Below are 23,942 nucleotides of genomic sequence, written 5' to 3'. Positions count from 1 at the left end.
ATGTATTTTGCAGAAAGGATCTCAGGTTTGTGGGTTGGTATTTGACATGTAAGGGTGAAAAAAGGGAGCGACAGACAGACGGAAGAGGACTGATGGCTGGGAGGGTGAAGGGGGAGGATTCCACTGGTGGGAGGGAGACAGGGAGGTGAGGGAGGGAGGGTGGTGCTGAATGAACAGCTCCTCGACTCATAAAGTAATCAGAGAGCTCCTCTGCTCCTCCGTCAGAGCGAGCCATGAACCAGCCGAGCTCTCCGTCCTCCAGACCCACGCCGAATCTCCGCCCGTCCCTCTGACTCTGACCGCGGCACCATGAAGAGGCAAAACGTGCGGACCCTCGCGCTCATCATCTGCACCTTTACCTACCTGATCGTCGGGGCGGCGATCTTTGGCGCGCTGGAGTCCCAGGAGGAGACGGACCAGTTGAGCAAGCTGGACCTGCGTAAAGAGGAGCTACTCAGCACCTTCAGCCTTACCCCGGAGGACTTTGACAAGCTGGAGAAGGTGGTGTTACAGCTCAAGCCGCACAAAGCGGGGGTGCAGTGGGAATTCGCCGGGTCGTTTTACTTCGCCATCACTGTGATCACCACCATAGGTAAGAGAGACAGAGTCACCCTGAGGTCAGCTCCGGAGGTTTAACTTCCCCTGAAAGGAGAAAAGTTGCATTAGTGTCATTTTTCGGTCTCCGTTTGTTTGGGGCCACATTGCTAACTGTAAACCTTTGTTATGAGGGGCTTATTTAGCAGATCGTTCAACCTTTGTATTATCAAGGCTGAATTTACACACTTAGACTACTGAGGATAAATTCAAATAATAAACACTGAACTAAACTGTGGTGAATTAAATGAACACACAGATTGAAGTTAGGCCTGTCCACTAATTCTGTATTCAGTACATAGAGGTAAACTATAACTGTATAAAGTATAACTAAAGAATCAACAAAAGTAGCTCAAAGTGATATGAAAGATTCTACCTGGAAGAATCAAGCTCTTAGAGGTGTTTTGTATTCTTATTTGCTGTACTATGTACTTTAACACTTTTTAAAATCTCAAGCATTTTGTGTCTTAGCTAATTGAATCAGTATTCATGAGGCCATCATGCATTTCATGTATAATGATGAACTCAAAGTTTTAAAGCCTTAAGTAATGGTTCACACGTTTTCCCTCCTAAATGTGTAAAGTATAACAATATGAAAAAGGACATGGTGTTACCTCACAGTTCCTCAACATATTCTAATTTACAGAAGAAAGATACAACAATTTTAAAAACAGGCTTATTTGAATACCCAGATCAGATCATGCAGGCCTGTTTATTTAAATTCACATTAGGAAATACCATAATATGCTATAAATTCAGGAAACTATAAGGCAAATACATGTAGACAAATTTGGATAACATCCTCCAGTGTTGCAATAAGGATGTAAATACAATGAATAAACAAATATTAAAGAGTCTATATTAACTGTAGCTCACTGTTTTGTGTAGTTTTGCAGTTTTCTGTGCTCACACAGCATGTGTTTGCAACCTTTCCCTCCTGAATCCATAGTTAATAATTGACTAAGCCTTTGCTTCACCACCATGTGACCACCAGTTACTCTGAGGCTAGCTTACAGCTAGCTTTAGCTTCTTCTGACTGGATAAAAGTTTTGGAAATGTACCCAGATCAAAATTCTAAAGGTAAAAATGTGTATAGGCAGACTGAGTAAGCATTAAATGTTAACAATTAACTATATGATTTGTTTCTTAAAATTTGAATTTCCTCCAACAACCAATATGAACCAAACAGTTAACACAAATAAAGCCTATTGTAACCATAAATTTGCATCACACCATACTTAACTTGTTTTTATTTTTTATTTTTATATTTTTTTACAACTGAATCTAATGGTTTTACTATAAATGTAAAGCATGTGAATAAATCCCTTAAGTAAAGTATGTTAAAGAGTCCAACATTTAACTGATATAAGTTTGGACACTTATGTCAGTACAACACATTTGTGACAACTTCTTCTGCTGATCTGTCCTTTGCCTTTAGGACAGTTCAGCTCCAGTGTCCACTAGCACAACAAAAACACCCAAGATCTTATTTTCAGCAGAGAAAAAGGCAGCTCTCTCTTCTCACTGCTAAACTTTGTTGACCTGCGTGGTATTTTTATATCATGGATTACAATCAGGCATATAGAAGGGAGACTTATTGAATATCACTGGAGTCCTCACAGGGCCTTTGATCAAAGTAAGAAATTGTATTGTTTTGCAGTTTTAGAAAAAAAGGCATTCCCAAATTCAAATCATCAGTAGCAAGTGAAGAAGGATAAAGGAGGAGCTTCTGTCCAAATATAACACTGCTGCTCATAACTAAAGGTTGTCCTTAGAGAGACGCTTCAGGCAATTTAAGTTATGAGACTTTCATTTGAGCTGTTGCTCATTATTCATGCTGAAAAAAAGCCTTCAAACATTACAAAGCTACCAGCTCTTTACTCCCTTCATTACACAGCCTTTATGTACAGCCTGTTTGCTTTACTGACTTTACTATCTTCACTCAACTTTTTGCATATTGCTCCTGTTCTGTGCGAAATGCAGACCTAAAAACCATTAACTTTGTATCATCAAGCCAGTGCCTCTTTGTCCGTGTTTCTTTAAAATTCCCTCACTCTACAAACCAGCTTTCTTCTGATTGGCCAGCTCTTTTGGGGCCAGATGAGGGCAGGTCATTGGTGTTTGGGGCCTGCCCCTCCAATGTCTCATGAACTAGTCAGGAGATCATTATGTGATGATCTCATCATTTCGGCATGTCTTGTAAAGATCTTGTTACAATCTTTTGCTTTTTCTAATGGATAATTTTGATAAATTGACTTATTTCTTTGGGAAATTTTTGACAGAACAAAGGAAGTCACAGCAGATGGATTAACACCAGTGAGTCGGGTTTTGCTCAATGTTTCTGCCTGAAGTAGGTGTCTGATTAGGGTTAGGATTTGGTTAGAATAGGGTTAGGGTTAGGCTAGATTAGGGCTAGGGTCAGTAAGGGTTAGATGGGGGTTAGGGTCAGGGTTTAGTTTCTCTCAACAATTTTACAGTTGGTTGGTGTTTTGTCAAAGCGCAGTATTAATGATGATATCAAATGGAAAATAATTATTTAACAGCATCCACTGTGGCCATAAGTAGCAATTGCAATGGGATGTTAAATATGCCTTGATTTCTCTTACAGTGTTATTTTGACAACCGGGACAAATACTTGAACATCTTTCAATTTAAAGAAAAAAAAAAGGAAAGAAAGAAAAGCATGTTGTTCTTCTTTGTTAGAAACAATCTTTATCACCATTCCTATCTGAGTCACCCTGGTGCATTTAGTAACCAGGCCAGTTGTCAGTGATGATCTGTGACATGTAACCCTATCAGATGTGAGCAGCTAATTGCACACCAACCCAGCCCCGGGTGTATGTGACTGCGTTCTGTAATTGTGAGCCCAGCTGCTTAAAACACAGTGATTGGCGTTTCAGCCTGCCATTAAGAATTAATGACAACATCAGACCCTCAGTGTTCCATAGAGCCTCTGGCACACAACATTAACACTGTAGATACTGCACTGTACACACTATATCCTGCAGCCATGACTTACAGTGAAGTCCCCAGAGTGAGCCACAATACTGAGATCAGACACTGAGTTTTATATGATTAACTAAATCAGGGCTAAGGCTGGGATCCATTAACATTTTCCTTGTGATAAAAGGGATGATGAAACTATTTCTGTCACATACTGTGGTGTAAAAATAGAGCCTCTTATTTCCTGTCATATTCTTTAAAATTGTAATTTAAGTTATGGCACAACTGTGTGCCGAACACATTTAGACACCCTATTTTACATACTATTTTGATGACATTATTTGTCATAAAATTTCCTTTAGTTTTTGTAAAGAACAATACCTAATTTAAGACTTCCAACATGATTTTGCACATTTTCATATTGAAACAAATTCACTCACATCATCAGATGATAACTTGGGAGATACTTAATATCTCCATTACTTATTTTATTCAGTCAGCAACAACAACAACAACACATACACCTTCCAAACTGAATGAATGACCTTCCAAATTTAAAATAAGAATAATAATTACTGACTAGCCACCGGTACAGATAAGAAGACAAGAAAATGAAAACTTGCAGAAAAAAAATACAAAAAGCTGTGTGAAAAAGACCTCAACCAAGTCAAAGAAGGAGCCACTAACTGTAACTCAGTCTGTATGGGCATTGAAAGGACTTAAAGAGGTGCTGCAGTTTTACTCTGCTTATGTGAAAAATGCTTACAGAAAATCACAAATGTTTTGACATTTTGTGGCGAATGAATGTGCTACGCTAAATGCAATTTAAAACAGTAAAGCAGGCTAATGATGAGACTTTGAGATGTATTAATTTGTTATATTTAATGTTAATTATATCTTAAAGTACAATAAAAAGAATATTTCTGCCATCAGAACTATCAGTCGTTTTAAGCTGAACAAAAAAAAAAAAATATATCCATACATTATTGATTTAGCATCATATTGTTTTCATCTAAAGTAGTCACAAGTGTTTTAAGACATTTGAAAATAAATGAATGAATATATTTGAATTTCAGACAGACAGCTTCCTTTTTAATCATGTGATGCTCTACTGTTACAATCTATGGAAGCCTATTTAGGACAAAATTCAAATCTAAATGCAAACATGAGAATGAAAATGCAATAAAGATATTACATTTTCATTACCAATTTCAACAAGCGCAATGAGTGACATAAACCAAATGGAAAGGAAAAGACTATTTTTATATTTATTTTCAAACCCCACCCTCAGATTAATATGAAAAGGAAATAAAAATTAGGACTCCTTCTATGTACATCATCTTTAACAGCAGGTGGTGGTGTGTATGTGCCACACTGCAATCAACCCAACAAGTACTACTGTTTAAAAATACTAAACACTCCGAACTGAATGATCAGAATCAGTTCAGTGTGATTTGTTCACCGAAATCGTTCAGTACTCTCAAACGTTCTGCCTGTGAATCAGAATTTAACAAGCTGAAACATGGCCGAGCGTTTAGTTCCGCTTGGGGTCAGACTGAGAACTCTCATGTTGGTTCGAGGGCGGGTTTGAAAATGAAAATACAAATGGTCTTTTCCTTTTCATTTGGATAATGTCATACATTGTGTTTGTTGAAGTTGAAAATGGAAGTAAAATTTGCTTTATTGCATTCTCATTGTCATGTTTGCATTTTCATTATTGTCCAGTACTTAGTGGACCATTTCTTGAAAATTAAAATGCAAACACCCTTTTTATTTTAATTCAAATATCACATAAGGTGCAGTCTTGGAGATGTAAAGGATATTCAAACATTTGACATTTCATTTTACTTTGACTCAAAATGCACCAGTATTCTTGAAAGGACAATGTATTTCCTGTATGGCATTTTCATGTTAATGTTTGCATTATACTTTGAATTTTGTCCAAAATATGCTCCCAAAACAGTCATCTATCTTTTTTCCTAAAGAAGGTTTTTGAAGATGTCAGATATTTGCGGGAGCTCCTTTTGCGCAGTCAGGAGCTGGCTATGGTAGAAGTCTTGGTCCTCAGGGTGCTCTCCAAACACTCACACAGCTCGGGGGCTGCTCATCCTGTCATCAGATTATGTGACTCTGCCACTGCGGTTCAAGGTCATGTAGACTGCGCAGACTGAAACACAACATGAAAACACTGCTGTACAAATAGGAGACAGCTCATATCCTCTGTGTGTTATCTGATGTGTGTGTATGACATCTGATAACAAAAAGGAACATGTGAGATGAGGACATGTGGAGCCATTTTGTTGTTCTTTTGGGGCAGCTGGCCCCTCTGTTTGTGTGTATTTGTGTAACACATGTTGACACTCAGTAGTTTTTGTGGGATGTGAAAATTGATATGCAAAGACTCAGACTAACATACATACACATACAATGTTTTCTTCCTCTTGTGCTTTTTGCTTCTAATCATACAAGCCGTTTTGTTTGATACCCAGCCTGTTCACCAAACAAACCAGACTTTCAGCCTTTTGGTTATTCGTCTACAGAGCTGTCCAGCATTTTGTTATACTCTTTTAAAGCATTGGATGACTAACTGGGGTCAAACCTTCATGGATTATTGATCCATGGACATAAATCATTCCTCAAAGTATGAACACCTCTTACTTTTGATCTTTTGTCTTGTATCTAATCTCTGAAGTTATTATCTATTTTCTTGGCGCATAAAAGAACACATTTTAAAAACGAGACCCCTCTAAGTCTTTATATGGTTTAAGTGAGCAAATAGAAAACATTAAAATTACGTCATTCTTTGTATTTTTATAACAATGATATATCTTTTGTTAAAAAATTTCTGTCTGTACATCATTTGGCTGTTTGCCTCTTGTTGGGTTGGTGGACATGACCTCATGATCTATAATTCATGAACAGCTTATGGAGTCTGTTGCAGGGGAGTGTCCTTGCTTTTGGACGTGGACTTGTTACCGACTGGTAGAATAGAATAAAATGAAATAGAATAGAATAAAATAGAACTTTATTAACATTGTAACAAGTACAACGAAATTGAAGTCACAGCAGCAATCAAGAAAACAAAAATCAGAAAGTGTATAGAAAGCGCAAAAAGGTCTATAAGAAAATAGATGATGACAGCTTGTCCATCATTCTCCAGTTCAGCCAGCCTCCACCTCCACAGGGTCCAGGACTGAGCTTCTTCAGTCATGCTCCATCTCTGTCTCCTTGATCCTGTCTGCTCAAAGCAGGTGAAGCTCTTCCAACATGGCGTTGGTGTCTAATGTTAGCTCCGTTAGTGTCTATGAATAGCATGATGCTACTCTGCCCTCTGGTATTCCCTCTGTTGCTGGGTTAGCACGGCTAGCTTGTCCATCTTATTGGAGATAGATCTTACGTTCCCAATAACGATGGATGAAAGGACAGGTCCATGTCGTCACTTCTTAGTTCACACCTGAAAACCAGCACGTCGTCCTCACCTCCTTCTCATCACCTTGTGGGAAGACATCAGGCCTTACACCAGTTAGCATTGACATGCTACAAGCTGCTAACAGCTGAGTTCACATGTAAACAATGCAGCCATGGTTATATGTAGGATCTCCAGACAAACACAGGAGAAAAGTAGTAAAAAATTTCACTGAAGCCACAAAAAGTTTGGTGTCCATGACCAACAAATGAGCCACACAAAGTAATGACCCACTCCGATTACAAAAATTACAAAAGAGGGACACAAAAATTACAAGAAATGGACAAAAAAGAGAGAACTTCTGCAAAAGGCAGCCATAGCTAACAGGGCGGCGCCTAGCAACCAATGTTTTGGCTTCTCTTTTGGGGACCTGTCATGTCATCCAACTTTACATGAATTACATAGTTGTAACAGTGTTACAACCACAGCTCTTAAAGGGGTAAGGGCAGCAACATGAGGCCAGATGAAGGGTAAATAGGAGTGTTTATTGAAATAAATGATTGAGTGATGTGTGCAACAAAGGTCTTTTACCAAATTAAGTTTTACCGACAAGTGATCTTTTACAGAATTATTCAGACTAACAAAGACCAAACTGTATTTAATAAAGAGCCCAGCACAGACAAGGTTTTTGGGCAACAGGCCACAGCGGGTCAGTCACTCCTGACTCCCTCCAGCTGGCCTTTTCAAAACCTGCCACCCCCAATTTTCGCTCCTGATTGGTGAATGCCGGAAAAACCCCAATCACCAGCACCAACTGGCAGCCTGAGAGGAGCAGAAAAAAAAGGAACACCCACACGCCTGGTGCGCACACACAGACTCAGAGGCAAACAAAGACACACACTCAACAACACATACGGCTGGGGCCGTAAAAAAAAGCAAAAATCTTTGTTTGACTTGAAGACATGCCTCGAAACAGGCGAATAACCAATCACAGTTTAGATTTATGGGGTCAGATCAGAGTTAAGGGAGGACCTATGCCTCCCCCTGGTTATGGCCCTACAAGTAAAGTGAATGGAAATGTGTTCCAGTTGCTATGATCTCAAAAGATAGCAACCAGCCAGTGGTAAATCTGCAGACTGGTGGGGAAAATCTGCTCCTTGTTTATGAGCGACACTCTTCCTTCACATTAAAAGTGGCTTGAAATTAATGCTCTCTCCAAGCTCTGGTTTCGTTGCCCTTTCACAAGCAGAGCATCATAATTTTGATGCAGTGGGCTTTCTAGAGTGGAGACACATTAGTGGTCCAATGTAAAACAGACTGGCGCTAAAAAGAGCAGATGAGCTCAGCAAATCCTCTTTGGGTCAGTGAATCCGACGTCTCTGCACAGGGACAGACAATGAATTAAACATTTGATCATTTTTCTATTTTCACAGCTGACAAAGACTTTGATTTGACACCAAGCGTGAATCCATTTTCAGCCACGGAGTAATTAGAGGGCATGTCCTGAATTATTAATGGTAATTACTTACATTAGGATCATCATTATTATTCAGTCAGCTTAAGAGGTTAGTGCTGTTAGTGGCTGAATGCATAAAAAATATAACTCTCACAAGCTTTTCCACATTGGCCCATATTATCAGACGGGCAGAGTGAGAGGTACTTCAGAGCTTCATCACGGGAGAGAGGCGAGTGTAGCTAAGATAAGCTGAAATAGGAGTAATAATACGTTTGCATCTTTAATACAGCCCATAACTGTTGAGTTAGCATTAAAGATACCAATACATATGTTACGTAAAGATAATAGTTGTCCCATTTTCCGTCCTGAAAGTGAAACAAGCATTTGTGTTTTGGATTATATTGTTATAATGTAGCTTCCTTCACATGTGAGACTGAGTAAAGAGCCTGTTTTTTGCAAAATGACCCGATGACTTTATGACGTTGAGCTTTGCAGTAATATTTGTGGTTCCCAGAAAATGTTTCCCTTTGAGGTTGATCTTTTGATTTGTCTTTCACTGAGACAAAGTTCAAATTTGTACTTCAGTGATAGATAGAGCAAAATGAAGTTGGTTCATTTGCATCTCCTTCAGAATTTATGGTAATATTATTTTGTTATCAAGTTTTTGGCAACAGTGTGTAGCAAATATTAGCATGCTAAAAGCTTAAGTAGTAAACAATCTCACTGTAATGTACTCCACATCAATATGCTAGCATTCATTGCTAGCACGTCACACTCACATGTTACTATTTGTGTTTATCTGAAGTTCTACTGCTGAGTCTCACAGATCTTATAGAATAAGAGTTCTGGTGAGACCGCTAAATCATTACGCACCAAACCTCAACTTATGCTTGAAAAAAAACTCAAGGTAGCAAGAAAAATCACATAGACACTATGAAGGGTAGCAATATGTTATCAGCTGAGATACTGAGGGAGGAAGGAAAATATGTAGGATGAAAAACATATTTTCGTACCACAAGAACTACAGTACAAATACTAATGTTATGGGTAGACCACCTCCGAACCAACTTTCCCATTTTTTGTATTGCATAAAAAAGAAGAAAAGATATTGTTTTACTTTTAATACTGAATCCAACATGTTCCTTGATAATTCAAGGGTTATTTAATGCTACCAAATGGTAATATTAGCAAGAAACTGAGGCACCGTTTGCACGACAACGTTTCATCTGAAAATGCTAAAACGCAGTGAAAAAAATCTGCGTTTACACAGAAACACTGAGGTTGAGGTTGAGAGTTGAGCGGATCATCTGGTGTATTGGAGAATACTAAGTGCAAAAATGAGGCAACAGATGCACATTTTGTTGAAAGACAGTCAGCAGATTCAGCAGATTCAGCAGCAAGAGCACAACACGGTAGTGTGCCTCCACTCTGGAGGCCATTTTTAAAAGTTTGTGTTTTAGGTCGGCTGAAACTCCGTTACCCTGTAAACGCAAGGCTGAAGTGCAACAAAACTTTTGCGTTTCACTCAAAAACCGCTGTCGTGTAAACGGCCCCTGAATAAGCTAATGCTAGCTGTTGCCCAAAACTGGCTAATAGGTTAGCATGTGGGCTGTTATACCTTTCAGGATATTTTTTTGTCTCTTCAGTTACATACCCATCCTGGTAATTATGTAGATTGCCACTTGAGCAAGATAGAAAAACAGTTTTCAGGAGTGTGTTATGTCAAAGGAAAATTACTGTGATGTGAACAGAGTGAATAGATCTCCTGATGTTGCATAGTGGACCTTAGTGTTTGTTGTGTGCATTTTGTTATGTATGAGGTTGTTTTCATTGCAAATGACTCAAGGAAACTGAAGATTCTCTAAGGCACTAAATCCACTCAACACTCAAAGTTTAATTGTCAACAAAAGCAACAATGATTCGTGCGTCTCATCTGTAATGACTGTTTTAGAATAGGGGTTTCTAATCAACCAGAGCAGTTTCAGTTTACACTTTAATTGAATCTGGTGGTGAATTGATCCTGGCCCTGCTGCAGAGCTGCTGCTGCTGCTAAGCTTTAAGTGATTATGAACATAATGTGACTGTAACCCTCCCTGCTGCTCACATAAAAGAGCCTTAAAAACAGGGTAAATTACCTTGCGTAACAAAGTGTCATGCTCTGTAGGGAGGCTCTGCCCTCCTCACCCATCAGACAGACACACCATGATGTAATGTGACAGACCTGCTTGAAAAAATCGATTTTTGGCAAAGAAAGAAACAGGTTCATTTGCAATTGTTGCCAGTGTACCTGTGAAATAACAAGAAATACATTTTAATATCCTGAAGGTCACAAGACTAATGTGGCATGGCATATTTTTGCATTTCTGTGATACATTAATTAGAAAAGAGCACTAGCCTCACAGTGTTGTGTCAGTGCTGCAGGGCTGTCACTGAAAGCATGACTAAGCTCTCATTGTTTGCCTCGTGACACTAAGGTTACAGGATGATCACTTCAAAACAAAGATGGTTGGAAGTGTGCAGCTGACTCAGATGACCTGGTTATTGGAGAAATGGTTAGGTAAAGCCTACATATAGGTCTTCAGAAGTTACCATGCTGACAGGCCCGAGCACCTAAGACAGTTTGGACTGTAATGTGATGACTTTGAATGTCCCTACAAACAGAACACAGATGCCAAGGAAATCTTTCACATTTAATTGGGTTGATAAATCAAGACCTGCCTGATTGGTTGGCTCACCCTTATGGCCCCAACATACCATATGCATCTCTGGTCTGGCTCAGCTCTGTCATGCAGTGGTGATTGCTCTAAGACTGCAAGGGAAGCTCAGCTTCCCCTAAAATGTCCCCAAAAAGTGGTGATATGTTCTGCTGTGTGTACATTTCATTGACAAAATATGTGCTAGAATTCCTTCATCTTTTGTTCAGTATCAGCTACCTATCACAGGTAACTGGCTCAACCTCCCTCTCATTCATCCCCGCAGCGTCTCAGCACTTTAACATAGTCGGACGAGCGTCTTCTGACTTCAGCGGGGAAGTGTGGAGTGGGTTGTTCCACTGTGGAAACTGGATGGTCATTGGAGAAATGCTGAGTTTTGTTCCACCCATCGGACGCTCAGCGTCTCTGGGGGGTCTATGAGGCAGTGGGCTGGCCTGGACGCTGGGCTTCTGTATGATGATTGGATGATCTGTCTGAGGCCGAATCCCTTTTTGATTGACAGTGAAATGAGCCAGTCAGCGATCTTGAAGTATAACCCTCCACAGGAGCATCTTCTCAGTTGTTTTGGACTGATCCAGAGCCTTTATCGATCCCCAGCGAGTTTATCTTTCTAAAAAACAATGAGCGTCGAGAGAACACTTTTACACATTATCAGACGTGTAATACATACACATTTACGTTTAAATAAATAAATTTATAATGTAGGCAGAAAAAAAATGAGCGTCCCCTCCTTGACTGACAAGCAACCACCACTGCTGTCATGGTACCGGATCAGGTGGGTTTTCCTTCAAGTCAATGAATGAAAGACCTTATAACCATGCAGAGTCAACTTTCCAACCTCTGAACAAATGTTGTGTCCATCATTTCCTGCTTAATTTATACTTGATTAAGAGGATGATTTATGTGGAAGAATCTTTTTGTTTTGTTTGAGGAGGTAAAATTCTCAGACTGTCCACAAAAACAAAAAATACCTCTGTTAATCTCAGAGCAAAATGCTGAAAAATTGCTTCTAAGTAATTTTATGATAGTGAAATCTGGTCTGATACAGGAGACAGTACCCCATTTCAGATGATTTTTAAAGATGACCTCAATCACTCTCTAACCTTAATCATATGATTATTATTATCCCTATAACCACAAAGGCTTCCTAAATTTAACCAAGCAGCCATTTTAACCCAGATCAGTACATTTTTTCAAGCCTAAACTAAGCATTATTTAACCAAATGAAACCTTTTAATTTTGTCTCTTTGTAAGATGATTTTTTCTGCAGTGATATCTGGTCAACGAGACCAATAACTTTCTTATGTGTTGGTTGTGATAGCATGAGCATCAGCTGACCACATTATAGTTTTTGATTGAGTCTGTGCAAACAAACTACTGGGAAGTTACACAGCCATAGATGACATTGTCCAAGGAATTAAGACAGAGATAGATGGGCAGCAAGACCCAGTGCATCCTAGAGGTTATTGAGAGATCGCCTCCCTTCGTCTGCGTTGCTTTAAGTTAGACCCACAACACCTCAGGGAGACTTAATGGTTAGCTTCAGCATCCTGGAATCCCCCCTCTCCATGCCAGCTCTCACCTCCATCAGGGTGTGAGAAGAACAGGGAAAAGACAGAAATATTTGTTCTTGTTATGTCTCTTGGTCCCTGTCCTTCATATTAGCATTTAGCCCTTATAGGTGAGAAAAAAAACAGACCTTAGCTAAAGCTCCACTGAACTGTCATTGTAAAACTCAGAACACAGAGTCAAGAGCTGAAACATCCTCAGCTGTTATTGTGGATGAACGCTTGTTTCTGTTTTGGATCTGAAGAAGTCACGTCTGAGAAACGTTGACTGAAGTGACTCTCAGTGCTTCTGCTCCGTTCACATGACCACGGATTGTTTACGTGTGCTACGTCTGCTTTATGCTCGCTGGAAAGTTAAGCTCCTGCCTGACTCACTAAACAAAACATGACTTTGTATTTATTGGCCTTGATAATCCAGAGGGGCCCGGTTGGACTTTGACCAAATAAAATAGTCGACAGTAGTGGGATCTGACTCTTTTTTTTCTCTTGAAGTTTTCGTCTCAGATAAACATAAACCACAGGATGTGTGAGGGCTCAGCTATTCTGTGCTAATCCGACTCTTTTTTTGGTTTATTTGATTAGAAATTTGAACTCCTTCCTCCATTGACATTCTTCCATGCAGACAAGAAACCCAGGCCCCAGAATATCAAATTGTGTGAGCTTTTAGTGAAGGCCGGACACGCAATTAACATCCTAATCTTTCTGTGGAAATTTGAGATAAACTGAGTTGAGTCCCAGTGCTCTGGATACTGAATATGTGCAAGAGCAACAATACATCACCACTTTTTTCTTTCGTTAAAAAAATACACAGCATCCCTTTATCTTATTTAAAAAAAGTAATTATCAGCATATTGCATATTTATAAAGCTCAGCTCAGTGTAACTGTTATTTTCTATTTGTTACCAAAATGTGAAATTTGTTCATTTTTATTGCTGCTCATTATTTTTTTTTACTTTAGTTCTTAAACCCACAAACATGTGGTCCTTTGAAGACACAAGTCTCTAACTTTAAGTTAGGAAAGGCCGGCATATCAAAGAACATACATGGTAACATGTCATTTAAAGCTAAGAGAACAAAAGTTGGTAAGAACAGGGCATTTGTCATGAACTATTTTCAGTGGCACAGAAAGAATAAAACTCCACATGTATGTACCACACTATTTGTATGAAGGTAGCTGGGGTGGATAATCAGTACAAAGGAAAGACCTAAGTTGAGACAAGAGTTTTGACTTTGGTTTTGAGGAGCTGTTGTGCTGTGTTTGTTTTTTACATTGTCAGTATTTGGAACAGAGTCGTGGGAATTAATGAAGTGTCAAGTCACAACTGAATTTTGCTCTATCAAACTAACCTTGCAGAGCAGATGGACCTGCCAGATTCAGTTTCTGAAATCCTGCAGATCAATCTTACAAGGCTCCACTGACCAACGATTTCATTCAGTTAAATTCTGACCGGCCCAATCAGGGAAGAGAGGCGGGAGCTGCGAGGTGGAGGTGACGTCAGCAGACTTTAGTACTTGTCAGCGTTCCTTTGATTCTTAAGTTAACTTTACAAAAACGGCAGTAGTCGTCTTACGCCATTATCACAGCTGTTTCTCGTGATTCAGTAGTGGCTCTTCTATTGTTTCTCAGCAGCGGCACACATAAGCTACGTCATACTGTGGCTTGATGTGGATTGGTCTGTGGTAAGTGTGTCAATCAGAACGGTCATCCAATCACCGGCTGCTGTTTTTTTTTTTAAGGTCCCGCCTCTGAAAACAAATCTGAAGAGCTACTACTTGGATAGAATAGTGAAATATTTCTGTGGCGGATATATGAAACTATCTGTCTGGTGTGTCAGGTTACTATCAAACATCACTGCACAAAATATAAAACATACTGTACTCACTTTGAGTAGGTTGTATTTTGCAAGGCCCAACATTTTTGATGAAAGTTTGACAAAATGGAAACCATATTTAAGAACTGTTGGTAAAATTTAGGAAAATACCAATGCTGGTCTGGATTATTTGTTACTACGAAGAAGAAATATGCAAAAAGACTCTCATATTAACACCAGTACAAGAGCATGGCAGTGTGTGTTTGTGTGTGTGGGATGAATCCAAAATAAACAGCAGTGCTCATGTAAGCAGTTGTGGAGGGAACAAGCCACATAAGTTTTGACAGTGTTTGGACAACAATGAAGCTGGCACAGATAGAGATATAGTAAACTTTGTTGAGTCAGATTCATTGTTGGCTCTATCCTTTAATGGGTTTGTTGAAAAAAAGTCCTTCCATTGAATGATTAATACTCATACATAATTAAATGTTTTATAGTCTTCCCAGGTATTACTGGATAGATCTGTTTTCAAATGACACGCTCACTTTAACCTTTTTCCTACGTCACACATCTCTGAAATAGACAGAAGTAAAGTATGAAATGTAACATGCAGCTCTGTGTAGACCAGACTCCAATTGTCATGAGGCTGTCTCCTGATTATGGCTCTGTCACTGTGTGTGTGTGTCTCCTCTCCTGACCTGAAAAGGAAAGGTATTGGAAACATGTTCCTTGTGCAGACAGCTCAGTTGAGATGTAATTCCAGGAACAATACAGCTAATAAAACTGTTCTGTAGTGTATTCTACAGACAGGAAGGTAGGATTTATATAAAGCCTCTCTCTACGCTGTGTTCCCAGACTGCAGGGCTTTTCATCAGAACAGAAACATTTGAATCATCATATGAATGTGAAATCTATGACTGTTTTTGTATTGGAAATGCTGTGAATTATGTTAGCAGACTGATTTGTTGTGACCACTAATTACCGCTTTGTGTAGACAAAGCATTTGAAGTTAGGGGTCAATCAAGTGTCCATGATATCATTGTTGTCCTTCTTTCATTGGTCACTCACAAAGAAAATCAGTCAATTAGCTGCAGATCCAGGACTGGAAATAACACCTCAAAGAACAAATGTGTCTATCACCACAGTCAATGACAAAGTTGATAGTGTCTCACCCGACATGATTTCTGTTTCTTGGTAATGGAGTATGGGCTGAAATTTGTGCCACTAGAAACTGAATTTGAGCATGAGCATGTTAAAGGTCCCTTATTATGCCCCTTTTCTGCAGTTTAGTATGAATCAATGATGTTTTGGTCCAAAAAGCTAATAAATCAAGCACAGCAGCATTGTTTCCAGGCTCTCATAGCCCCTCTGTTCAGAACGGTCTGATTTAGTGGGCGTGACCTTCATATGTAAATGAGCCACCGCTGATACCACCCCGCTCTTCTGCGTCACTGAGAGAGGTGCCACGAGCTCCGAGTGCACAATGTTTAGAAAACAGCGAAGCTCGTTTACCGTAACATTACAGGCTAAAACAACAGGCTAACCGAGCTACAGTTAGCATTCTGAAGCTAACACAGAGACGGGGGGACACTGAGGAAAAGCTCTTACATCTGCTCCACAGCACACAGCATTTAAAATACTCACATTTCCTGGGTCCGAGGTTTGTCGGTGGATGGTTGGTAATGTGCCTGGATTCAGGACCAGTCTATTTGCTAGCCCTCTGTTGTGCTGTCCAAAGTTGGAAAAGCAGTCGGCCATGAAGTGACTAGCACACACATGCACAGTTTTACTGAGTGTAGCTGGCACATTTTCCTCATAAATAAACTCTAGCCACTTAGTCTTGTCTTCTTCCGAGATCGGAAGCTTGTGCATGGAACTATGTGGCTGCTTACAGCCAAAAACAAAGCAGTGATGGCTCTCCAAGTTTTGCATTCTCCTCCCTGCAGTGGGGAGGGGCTTCGGGGTTATCTGCTCCAGTGGACCAATCAGGTCAGACTTGCTCCTGATTGGTGAAAAAAAAGGGAATCGCTGACGTCAGCAAATCCCCAAAATCCAAACAGCTTGTTTTAGGTCAGGATTTTACATACACAAGCACTACTAAATACAGGTTTTGTCATTAAATATCACATTTTGTGGGCTGGGAGATAGCCAAAGACCCACAAATTTCACTAAAAGACTTAATAAAGTGATTTTTGCATAATATGGGACCTTTAAATTTGAAAAGCATGATCTGAAATTGAATTAAGACATGAAGAGGATTTCTGTTGATCTCAGCTTGATTACTCTTGGTTGCAACATGTGTTGTACAACCTAACAATGGGACACTAACTGTCAGCGTTTATTTTGTCGAGAAATGTCTGAATACCAAGGGGAGAAGCTTATTATATCTACATTTTTATGTTTATAGAGCGTTATCAGTGTGTTCCTTTGAACCTCTTCAATAAACATTATTATTGTACAGAGACACAGTGGAGATGTGCAGTATATACAATTGCAAAGTGAAAACAAACAGCGAGAGTGACAACAGAACCCCCAGACTGATAACACTTATCTGTGAATATAAAAGCAAAAACATAAAAAAATTATCAGTTTCAGTTTCTCTGACTTGTAAAATTAATTAAAATATCAGTTAAAGCTCAACATTCTGGGGCAAAACAACCAAACAGCTTTACTCTGCTGCTATAAAAAGCTGAAACCCATCTCGTCACACAACGCCACCAGTGACAGTCTCCCTGAGGAGCACCCAGTGTCATGAAACGCAGCTCTAACACACATTTCTCTGTGAGTTGGGAGTGAAGGGGGGTTTAAACCAGCAGGCTGAGTGTTGAATCTCTGCCCACAGCACTGAGCTGTCTCCCCAAGAGACGGTGGAGCTTCAGTAGCTTCTCTGCCTCAGTACTTACAGTGCATGTGCCATAAAGAAAACTTTCCCCATCAAGCATTGCCGGCTTCTCGGCAGTGTGGAACATGTCCTGTGTGTTTATGTTTGCCTATCATAACAACCTGGAGTCATACTCTCACAACTCACCGTCCCCTCAGGGCTCAAAGAATTCCTGGACTCCAGAGTCAAAGTACTGTGTTGATACTTAGCTGTGTTGTTGTGTTAGCTTTTACGCTAACTGGCATAAAGCACTTGAATGATTTGTCCGGATGTTTGCCAAGTGTCTGCAGCTCGCCTGACATATATTCTGTCTCTCAGGGGTATTTGTTTTCCAATTTGTTCCCAGCGTCTGCTTAATCTCCCAACCAGCCAACCTGGATGAAATGCGCTGTCACACACTGCGGGGTAATGATGATAGCAGTAACTTTGATAGGTGAGGTTAGTTTGGCCCTGAGCGCTGCAGTCAGAGTGTGAGCTTATGAGGACATATTTAATATCCATACAAAAAAAAAAAAACAGTGAGACCCTCAGGCTGAAACAACAGGCTGCTAACCTGTTCCCTCCAGAATAATCCTAATAGCGCAGCTGTCAGCATTTTGTGTCTGCTCCCAAAGCACATGGTGGTGAAAAAAACAGTGCCGGAGTACTTATTGGTCATGGCATTTTAAACCGTGAGTGCAGAAGTAATCTGAATGGTGATAGATACATTTTTAGCATTGTTATTTTGACAATAATACTAATAACAGCATGGCTGCCACTTCTATGCTTTGTGCTTGTAAAAAACCTTCTTCAGAGAAAATAATTTCACGTTTACTCAATATCTCTTAGACTGTGGACAGTGTGGCTCCGCCATTTACCATCGTACGGTTTTGAAGCCAAAATACCCCCATCACAGGCGCAGCCATTGGTAGCAAGTGCAGCCAGAGTCTGCGCAGTAGAAACGATGAGGGATTCTGGGAGAATCTGAGTGGAGCTGGGTGACAAAAGTAATAATTTTTTTTTCTTTCAAGAGTCTAATCACTTCTTGACTCTACCTCCAGACATATTTTACAATCCCCGAAAAAAATACACGAGAACGGCAGCTGTCAGTCATCATTAAATGTTAGGTAAAACCCTGTTTTTAATCTCGTAAAACTAATGAAAACGAAACTTGTCAGGAAAAAAGAGGACTTGAATACAAGACAGCCAAATGATATCTTCAAATCACCACAACAATCAGACGTAAGAAAAATTTCTACAAGGAGAATTAATTTTTTAAAGTTTGACCACAGCCGATCTGGAATGGCTGGAAAGACGGATTTTTTTAACCTATACCGCAGCCAGTCACCAGGGGGAGCAGTTTTTGTGGAGACCTCACTTCGAGCCGAGCAAGCGGGCGTCCATTTTTTTTATACAATTTATGATATCTTCAATATCGGACAAATCTACAATTCCTGTTTATTGCTTTCATTCGAAACTTGGTGACCAAGAAGAAAGTATTGTGACTAATTTGAGAAGTGTGGTGAGAAGGTTAGAGGATATGGATACATATCACAATACAGTACAATTCTGTTGTGATACCAGGGCCATGTTAATATTGCAATACAGAGGCCATGATACATAACACAATATAGAGGCTATAAAACATTTTTTCTTTTTAAAGAAGCAATTTTATGTTACATCTGTCATTACAGGCCCCCAGTAAGATACTGTATGTATTGTGACACAAAGGCAATAGTGGGATACAGAGGCTACTCTGTTATACATATGATAAAACAGATGCCACAATACACATTGCAATACAGAGGCTATGAAATATCAGTCCTGGGACACAAAAGTCACGATTCAATAGGATTAATATCATGATGTGATATTATGATTGTGATATTAGCTGGCGCCACATTGGAGGAGCTTCGCCTGCTGTGAGCAGACAGGATCCAGGAGACAGAGACTGAACAGACTGCTGGGGAGGCTCAGTCCTGGACCCTGTGGAGGTGGAGACTGGCTGGGCTGGAGAGTGGTGGACGAGTGGTGGACGGGATGACGTCATCTAATTTCTTATGGACTTTTTTGCACTTTCTATACTCTTTCCTACTTTTGTTTTCTTGATTGCTGCGGTGACTCCTGAATTTCCCCTCGGGGATAAATAAAGTATTTTCTATTCTATTCTATTCTATTCTATTCCATTACACCTAGAAATGCACAAAATGAAAAAACGCAGTATAAAAAAAATGGTAATGAAAACACCACATTTTCGAAAAAACGCTTAAATTGAGGTGGTTTTTCAGAAGTTTTGAAGTTTTGATATTGAAGTTTCTCGCAAAAGTGCAATGGAAACACCTTTTTCGCAAAAATGTCATGTTGTCATAACAACCCACCTCCCTCACCTCCTTGTACGTGTCCACTGCCACACAAACAGACTCTGGCAGGACGGCTGTGAGCGCGTCAGAGAGCAGCAGGAGGGAGGGCGGAGGTCTGTGTGCATGAGTGACAGTATGTGACCTGGAGATGATGATTTTCATTCAGTGTTTTGTTCGTGCCTGTTTTGAGTTAGCGTGATCACGGCCGACAGTTTGAGCAGTGAATAAAAACAATAACGTTCATGAATCGGCATCATCATGAGTGCAGTGTCCAGACAGACATTATGTTTTACTGTTTTACTAAGTTGTGTGCAATTCTGGTCGTAATGGAAACACCCACAAGGCGAAATTGTTCTCCATTGAAACTTCAGAAATATTACTTTTATTTTGTGACAAAGTGTAATGGAAACGCAGCTATTGATGTGCTGACCTGTCATCACTGCTTGTAATGCAGAGGAATGAATGAACAGATTTTAAAGACATAACACATGTTCACCGTCAAAAATAATTTCATTAAAAAGATACAAAAAAGTTATATCATGATACTTTTTGTAGAAATACAAATAAATCCAAATTTACTTCACCAATACAAAAACTGTTTAAAACCATAGCAAAGAAAAAAATACTTCAACAATAGGAAACCTCAGGCATAACCAGGTTCATTGGCAGAAAGCCATCTGCCAACTATGAGGGATAAAAAGAGAGACAGAAAAAGAAAGGTGTATAGAGATAAACAGAAAAACAGCATCAAAAACAAAACAAAAACAGATAATACAGGTGGATAGTTACACAGATGTTTGTATTTCAAAGTAAGTCATGTTGACTTGTACATATGTGAGATGACCAAAGCAGCACGTTTTGCATGGTGTTCCAGCAAAAGTGAAGTCAGGTTCAGCTGTTTTACTAAAGCCATCTGCACTGGCACTCTGTCTGTGTTAACTCAGTCATCTTTTTTAAACAAACTGGAGGGCCTGATGGTGCCGTGATGCTTCAAAAGTGATTTTTGGATGGCCAAACAGCATCAGAAAAACCCATCCCCTGGCACCTTTTTTGATGTCCAACAGTTTCTGTGACTTTTCGAAACAGACAATGAAACATTCAGAAGCCTCTAGCCTGGATGTGCCAGCTGTGTGAAGTTAAAAAAGTCAGCAGAGTTTGAAATTCTCTCCCAGGCTCTTTGTGCTATTCCTGACACTTCCTCTTTTTATGTCTCTTGTCGGTGCAACACTATGAGTGACATCAAGACGAGTACTGTCCTCTTATTTTCAGAAAAAGTGTGGAATATTAATTCAAAAATCATCTGCTTTCTCCTTTAACAAAGTGTGTAAACTAAATTATCTTTCCCTGTCTTAGCTAATCATTTGATCTTAATATCCAGATTTTAGGCACCGTAAACAATCTTCACAACCAGTCTCATGTCATAATATTCATGTCGTCAAATTAAAGGATTTAAACAAGAAAAAATGATAAAAAACATGCCCTTGAATGAAGTAGTGCTGCAGTCCAAGTTCTTACATAACGATATTAATGGCGTGATTACATAATTTGCAACAAATCATAACAATGACAAACACTTCTTGTTTGTGGTCATGGGTATATTAAAATTGTTCATTCCCATCGTTATAGTGAAGTATGTCCCCTTGAGAATACTCATCTTAATCCATTTAATAAATTACTTTATGGATGCAAACTAATAATAGAATCTTTTACTCTGAAAAACACACAGTCCAATTAAAGTCAAGCCCAATTCTAAACCCTTTGAGTAATATCAAAGATATTATATTTTATTACTACCCAACACCAGTGAGTGACTTTGCATCAATACAAGTGTCAGTTATGGTCTTTGGGTTCTGTGCTTTGAATCATTGACCACACAAGATGTCAAATCTACTTTGATGCTCTGTGGTTTAACAAATCTGTGAGGAGTTTCAACAAGTTTTAAAAATGACCTGAATTCATACCATTATCTTTTTCTGACCAACAGAAGCAAACAAGACTTAAAACCACAATACAGACTCCTATCCAGTCATTTTTTATTTCTTTATTTTATTTTCCTCAGCAGAGATTCATAGAGAGAGGCACATATGCCCAAATTGAGTCACCCAATCTAAAACACTGTGGGCATTCCCCTTCCCTGATTGTCAGAGTTGCTGAATGGCAGACAGTTTTGAAACAAAAGTTGCCGGGTACACACTTTCCTGACAAAACTGTGTAATTCTAAAGATTCATACAAATGAATATTACATTTTAAATTCCATTCTTATGATACAAATAAAATAATCCCTTCAAAGTCACACTGCCAATGACACAAACCATGTCTAGTTTCCCAAGTAGGTTAAAAAATAAGCTATGGATGGACTTGCTGTTCACACTGACCCAGTCTGGTGAGGTGAAACCTGCAGATTGAGCGGAGGTGGAGCTGATGCTCTCCTCTTCTCCCTGCCCGCTCCTGCCATATGGGATGCCCGAGGCTGTGGTTACCTCACCAAGGTGACAAGGAGACCAATTAAAACTGGGTGGTCATTCAGCAAGTTTGGACAGAGTTATAGCATGCAAGATGGCTGAGCTGCAGCAATCAGTCCTCATTGCAAATGTTGCATGTACAGTGCCTTATAACACGCTTAGGGAAAACATGTATCACTGATAAATATACCTAATTTACAGTGGCAACAGCAACCCACAAAACTAAACTGACAGCTATGTGTCTATTGCAATGCAACAACCCAGCAGCAGACAGAAATGGAGCTACAGGTAATTAAGAAATAGAGATTACAGCCTTCATCCCTGTTGGCAGTCAGTGGAAGCACTTGAGGTGAAAGTGAGATCCCTGCAAAGAATAATATTTGTGTGAAAATTTGGTTAACTATGGTAATCTCAGGGTGGAAGGTTACCAAATGGCCAATGTCATGTCGCACTGTTAAAGCTTGGAGAATGTAAATATCTGACTTATCAGCTTATTAGCTGAATGCAGTTTAAGCTGCTTTATTCATTAGCCATTTATCCACTTCCTTGACCATTTTCTTTTCCAAAATGCTATAAAGCCAATTTTTTTTAAAAGAATAAGTTCATCATGCCATTTTGCTGTGTGCTGAACCTATTCACTGTTCTATCATTATTTATTTTGTTAATTCGCTTATTTTCCTTGTTTAAAATGTACTGTTAGATGCAGTTTTTCTTCTAACAAGTACCAATCCTGTTTCTAGTCTAACCCATTTCTGAAGATTATTGAAATGGATTTATAGAAATATGAATAAATATATATAAAGAGAGAGAGAGAGAGAGAGAGAGAAAGGGAGAGAAATAAAGGTTCAGCTTTACAGTTCCAGGAACTTTTGATAAAGGGATTTCAATAGAGGCATTCAGTACTTGTTGTGAAAGACAGCTCCCTTTTTTGAGAAACTGCATTTAGTTAAATTTCTCCTCTTGTTATTTATTCAGGTTGCTCTGTTAGTACTGCATCAAATGAGAAAGTGTACAAAAATGTGGTTCAGCTCTGAAGAGGATGAGTAACAGCAGGTAGTGCAGCTAGGGGTTCATGCCAGGTTATTATAAGATCCATTACTCCATTTAATTGCATCAGGCCATTTAGTCAGGTGCTAGCATTAGCCTCATGCAACACATGACATGTCATCCGATAGCTTTACAACGTGGTTGAGTCAGACAATGTTGATGGGCACTTAGAGCTCTTGAAGAGAGTCGTTGTCAAAGGACCACACACACACACACACACACACACACACACACACACACACACACACACACACACACACACACACACACACACACACACACACACACACACACACACACACACACACACACACACACACACACACACACAAGCTTTTTGAGAGAGTGTTTGTAATGGTTTGCAAAGTATGGACACATCTTCTTCTCCTTGCTTGTAAGGTAAATATCAGCTCCTATTCCTTGGAGTAAGAATATCTACAACACTGTTTAATTTGATCTCCTCATTTTAACTTCAAGTCAAAACAAAGCTTAACAGATTCCTGAAGGTAATCCAGCACTTTCATGGGTGGAAACATGTAAACAAATTCTTCTTTACTCTTTTTGGTTGTGGTTAATATTAGGCCTACAATATGCAGGATTTTTCCTTGTATGGAAACACGCTCAAAAGATAAGTTAGACCTTAGTACAGACCCTAGCACTTAGCTTATTAGCCCAGTTTCTAGCTCAGAAAGTCAGTTTCTGGTCCCATTGTCAAATTAA

At 39.4% G+C, this 23,942-nt stretch overlaps 1 protein-coding gene across 1 annotated transcript in view; it reads left to right on the top strand.

Moving 5' to 3' along the window:
• Positions 1 to 199: 199 nt before the first annotated feature.
• kcnk3a (potassium channel, subfamily K, member 3a) overlaps positions 200 to 23,942 on the top strand; it is a 42,383-nt gene continuing 18,640 nt past the window's right edge. Inside the window, exon 1 of the mRNA XM_074685200.1 lies at positions 200 to 592. Coding sequence (XP_074541301.1) covers positions 310 to 592 — 283 coding nt within the window. The 5' untranslated portion in view covers positions 200 to 309. The remainder of the gene's footprint in view (positions 593 to 23,942) is intronic.

Source organism: Halichoeres trimaculatus, unplaced genomic scaffold (genome assembly GCF_033239565.1).
Source record: "Halichoeres trimaculatus isolate MK-OKI-2021-1 unplaced genomic scaffold, fHalTri1.1 fHalTri1_scaffold_13, whole genome shotgun sequence".
Taxonomy (NCBI): Eukaryota; Metazoa; Chordata; class Actinopteri; order Labriformes; family Labridae; genus Halichoeres; species Halichoeres trimaculatus.
The sequence above is the reverse complement of the archived record's forward strand: the minus strand, read 5'-3'. Positions and strand labels throughout refer to the sequence as shown.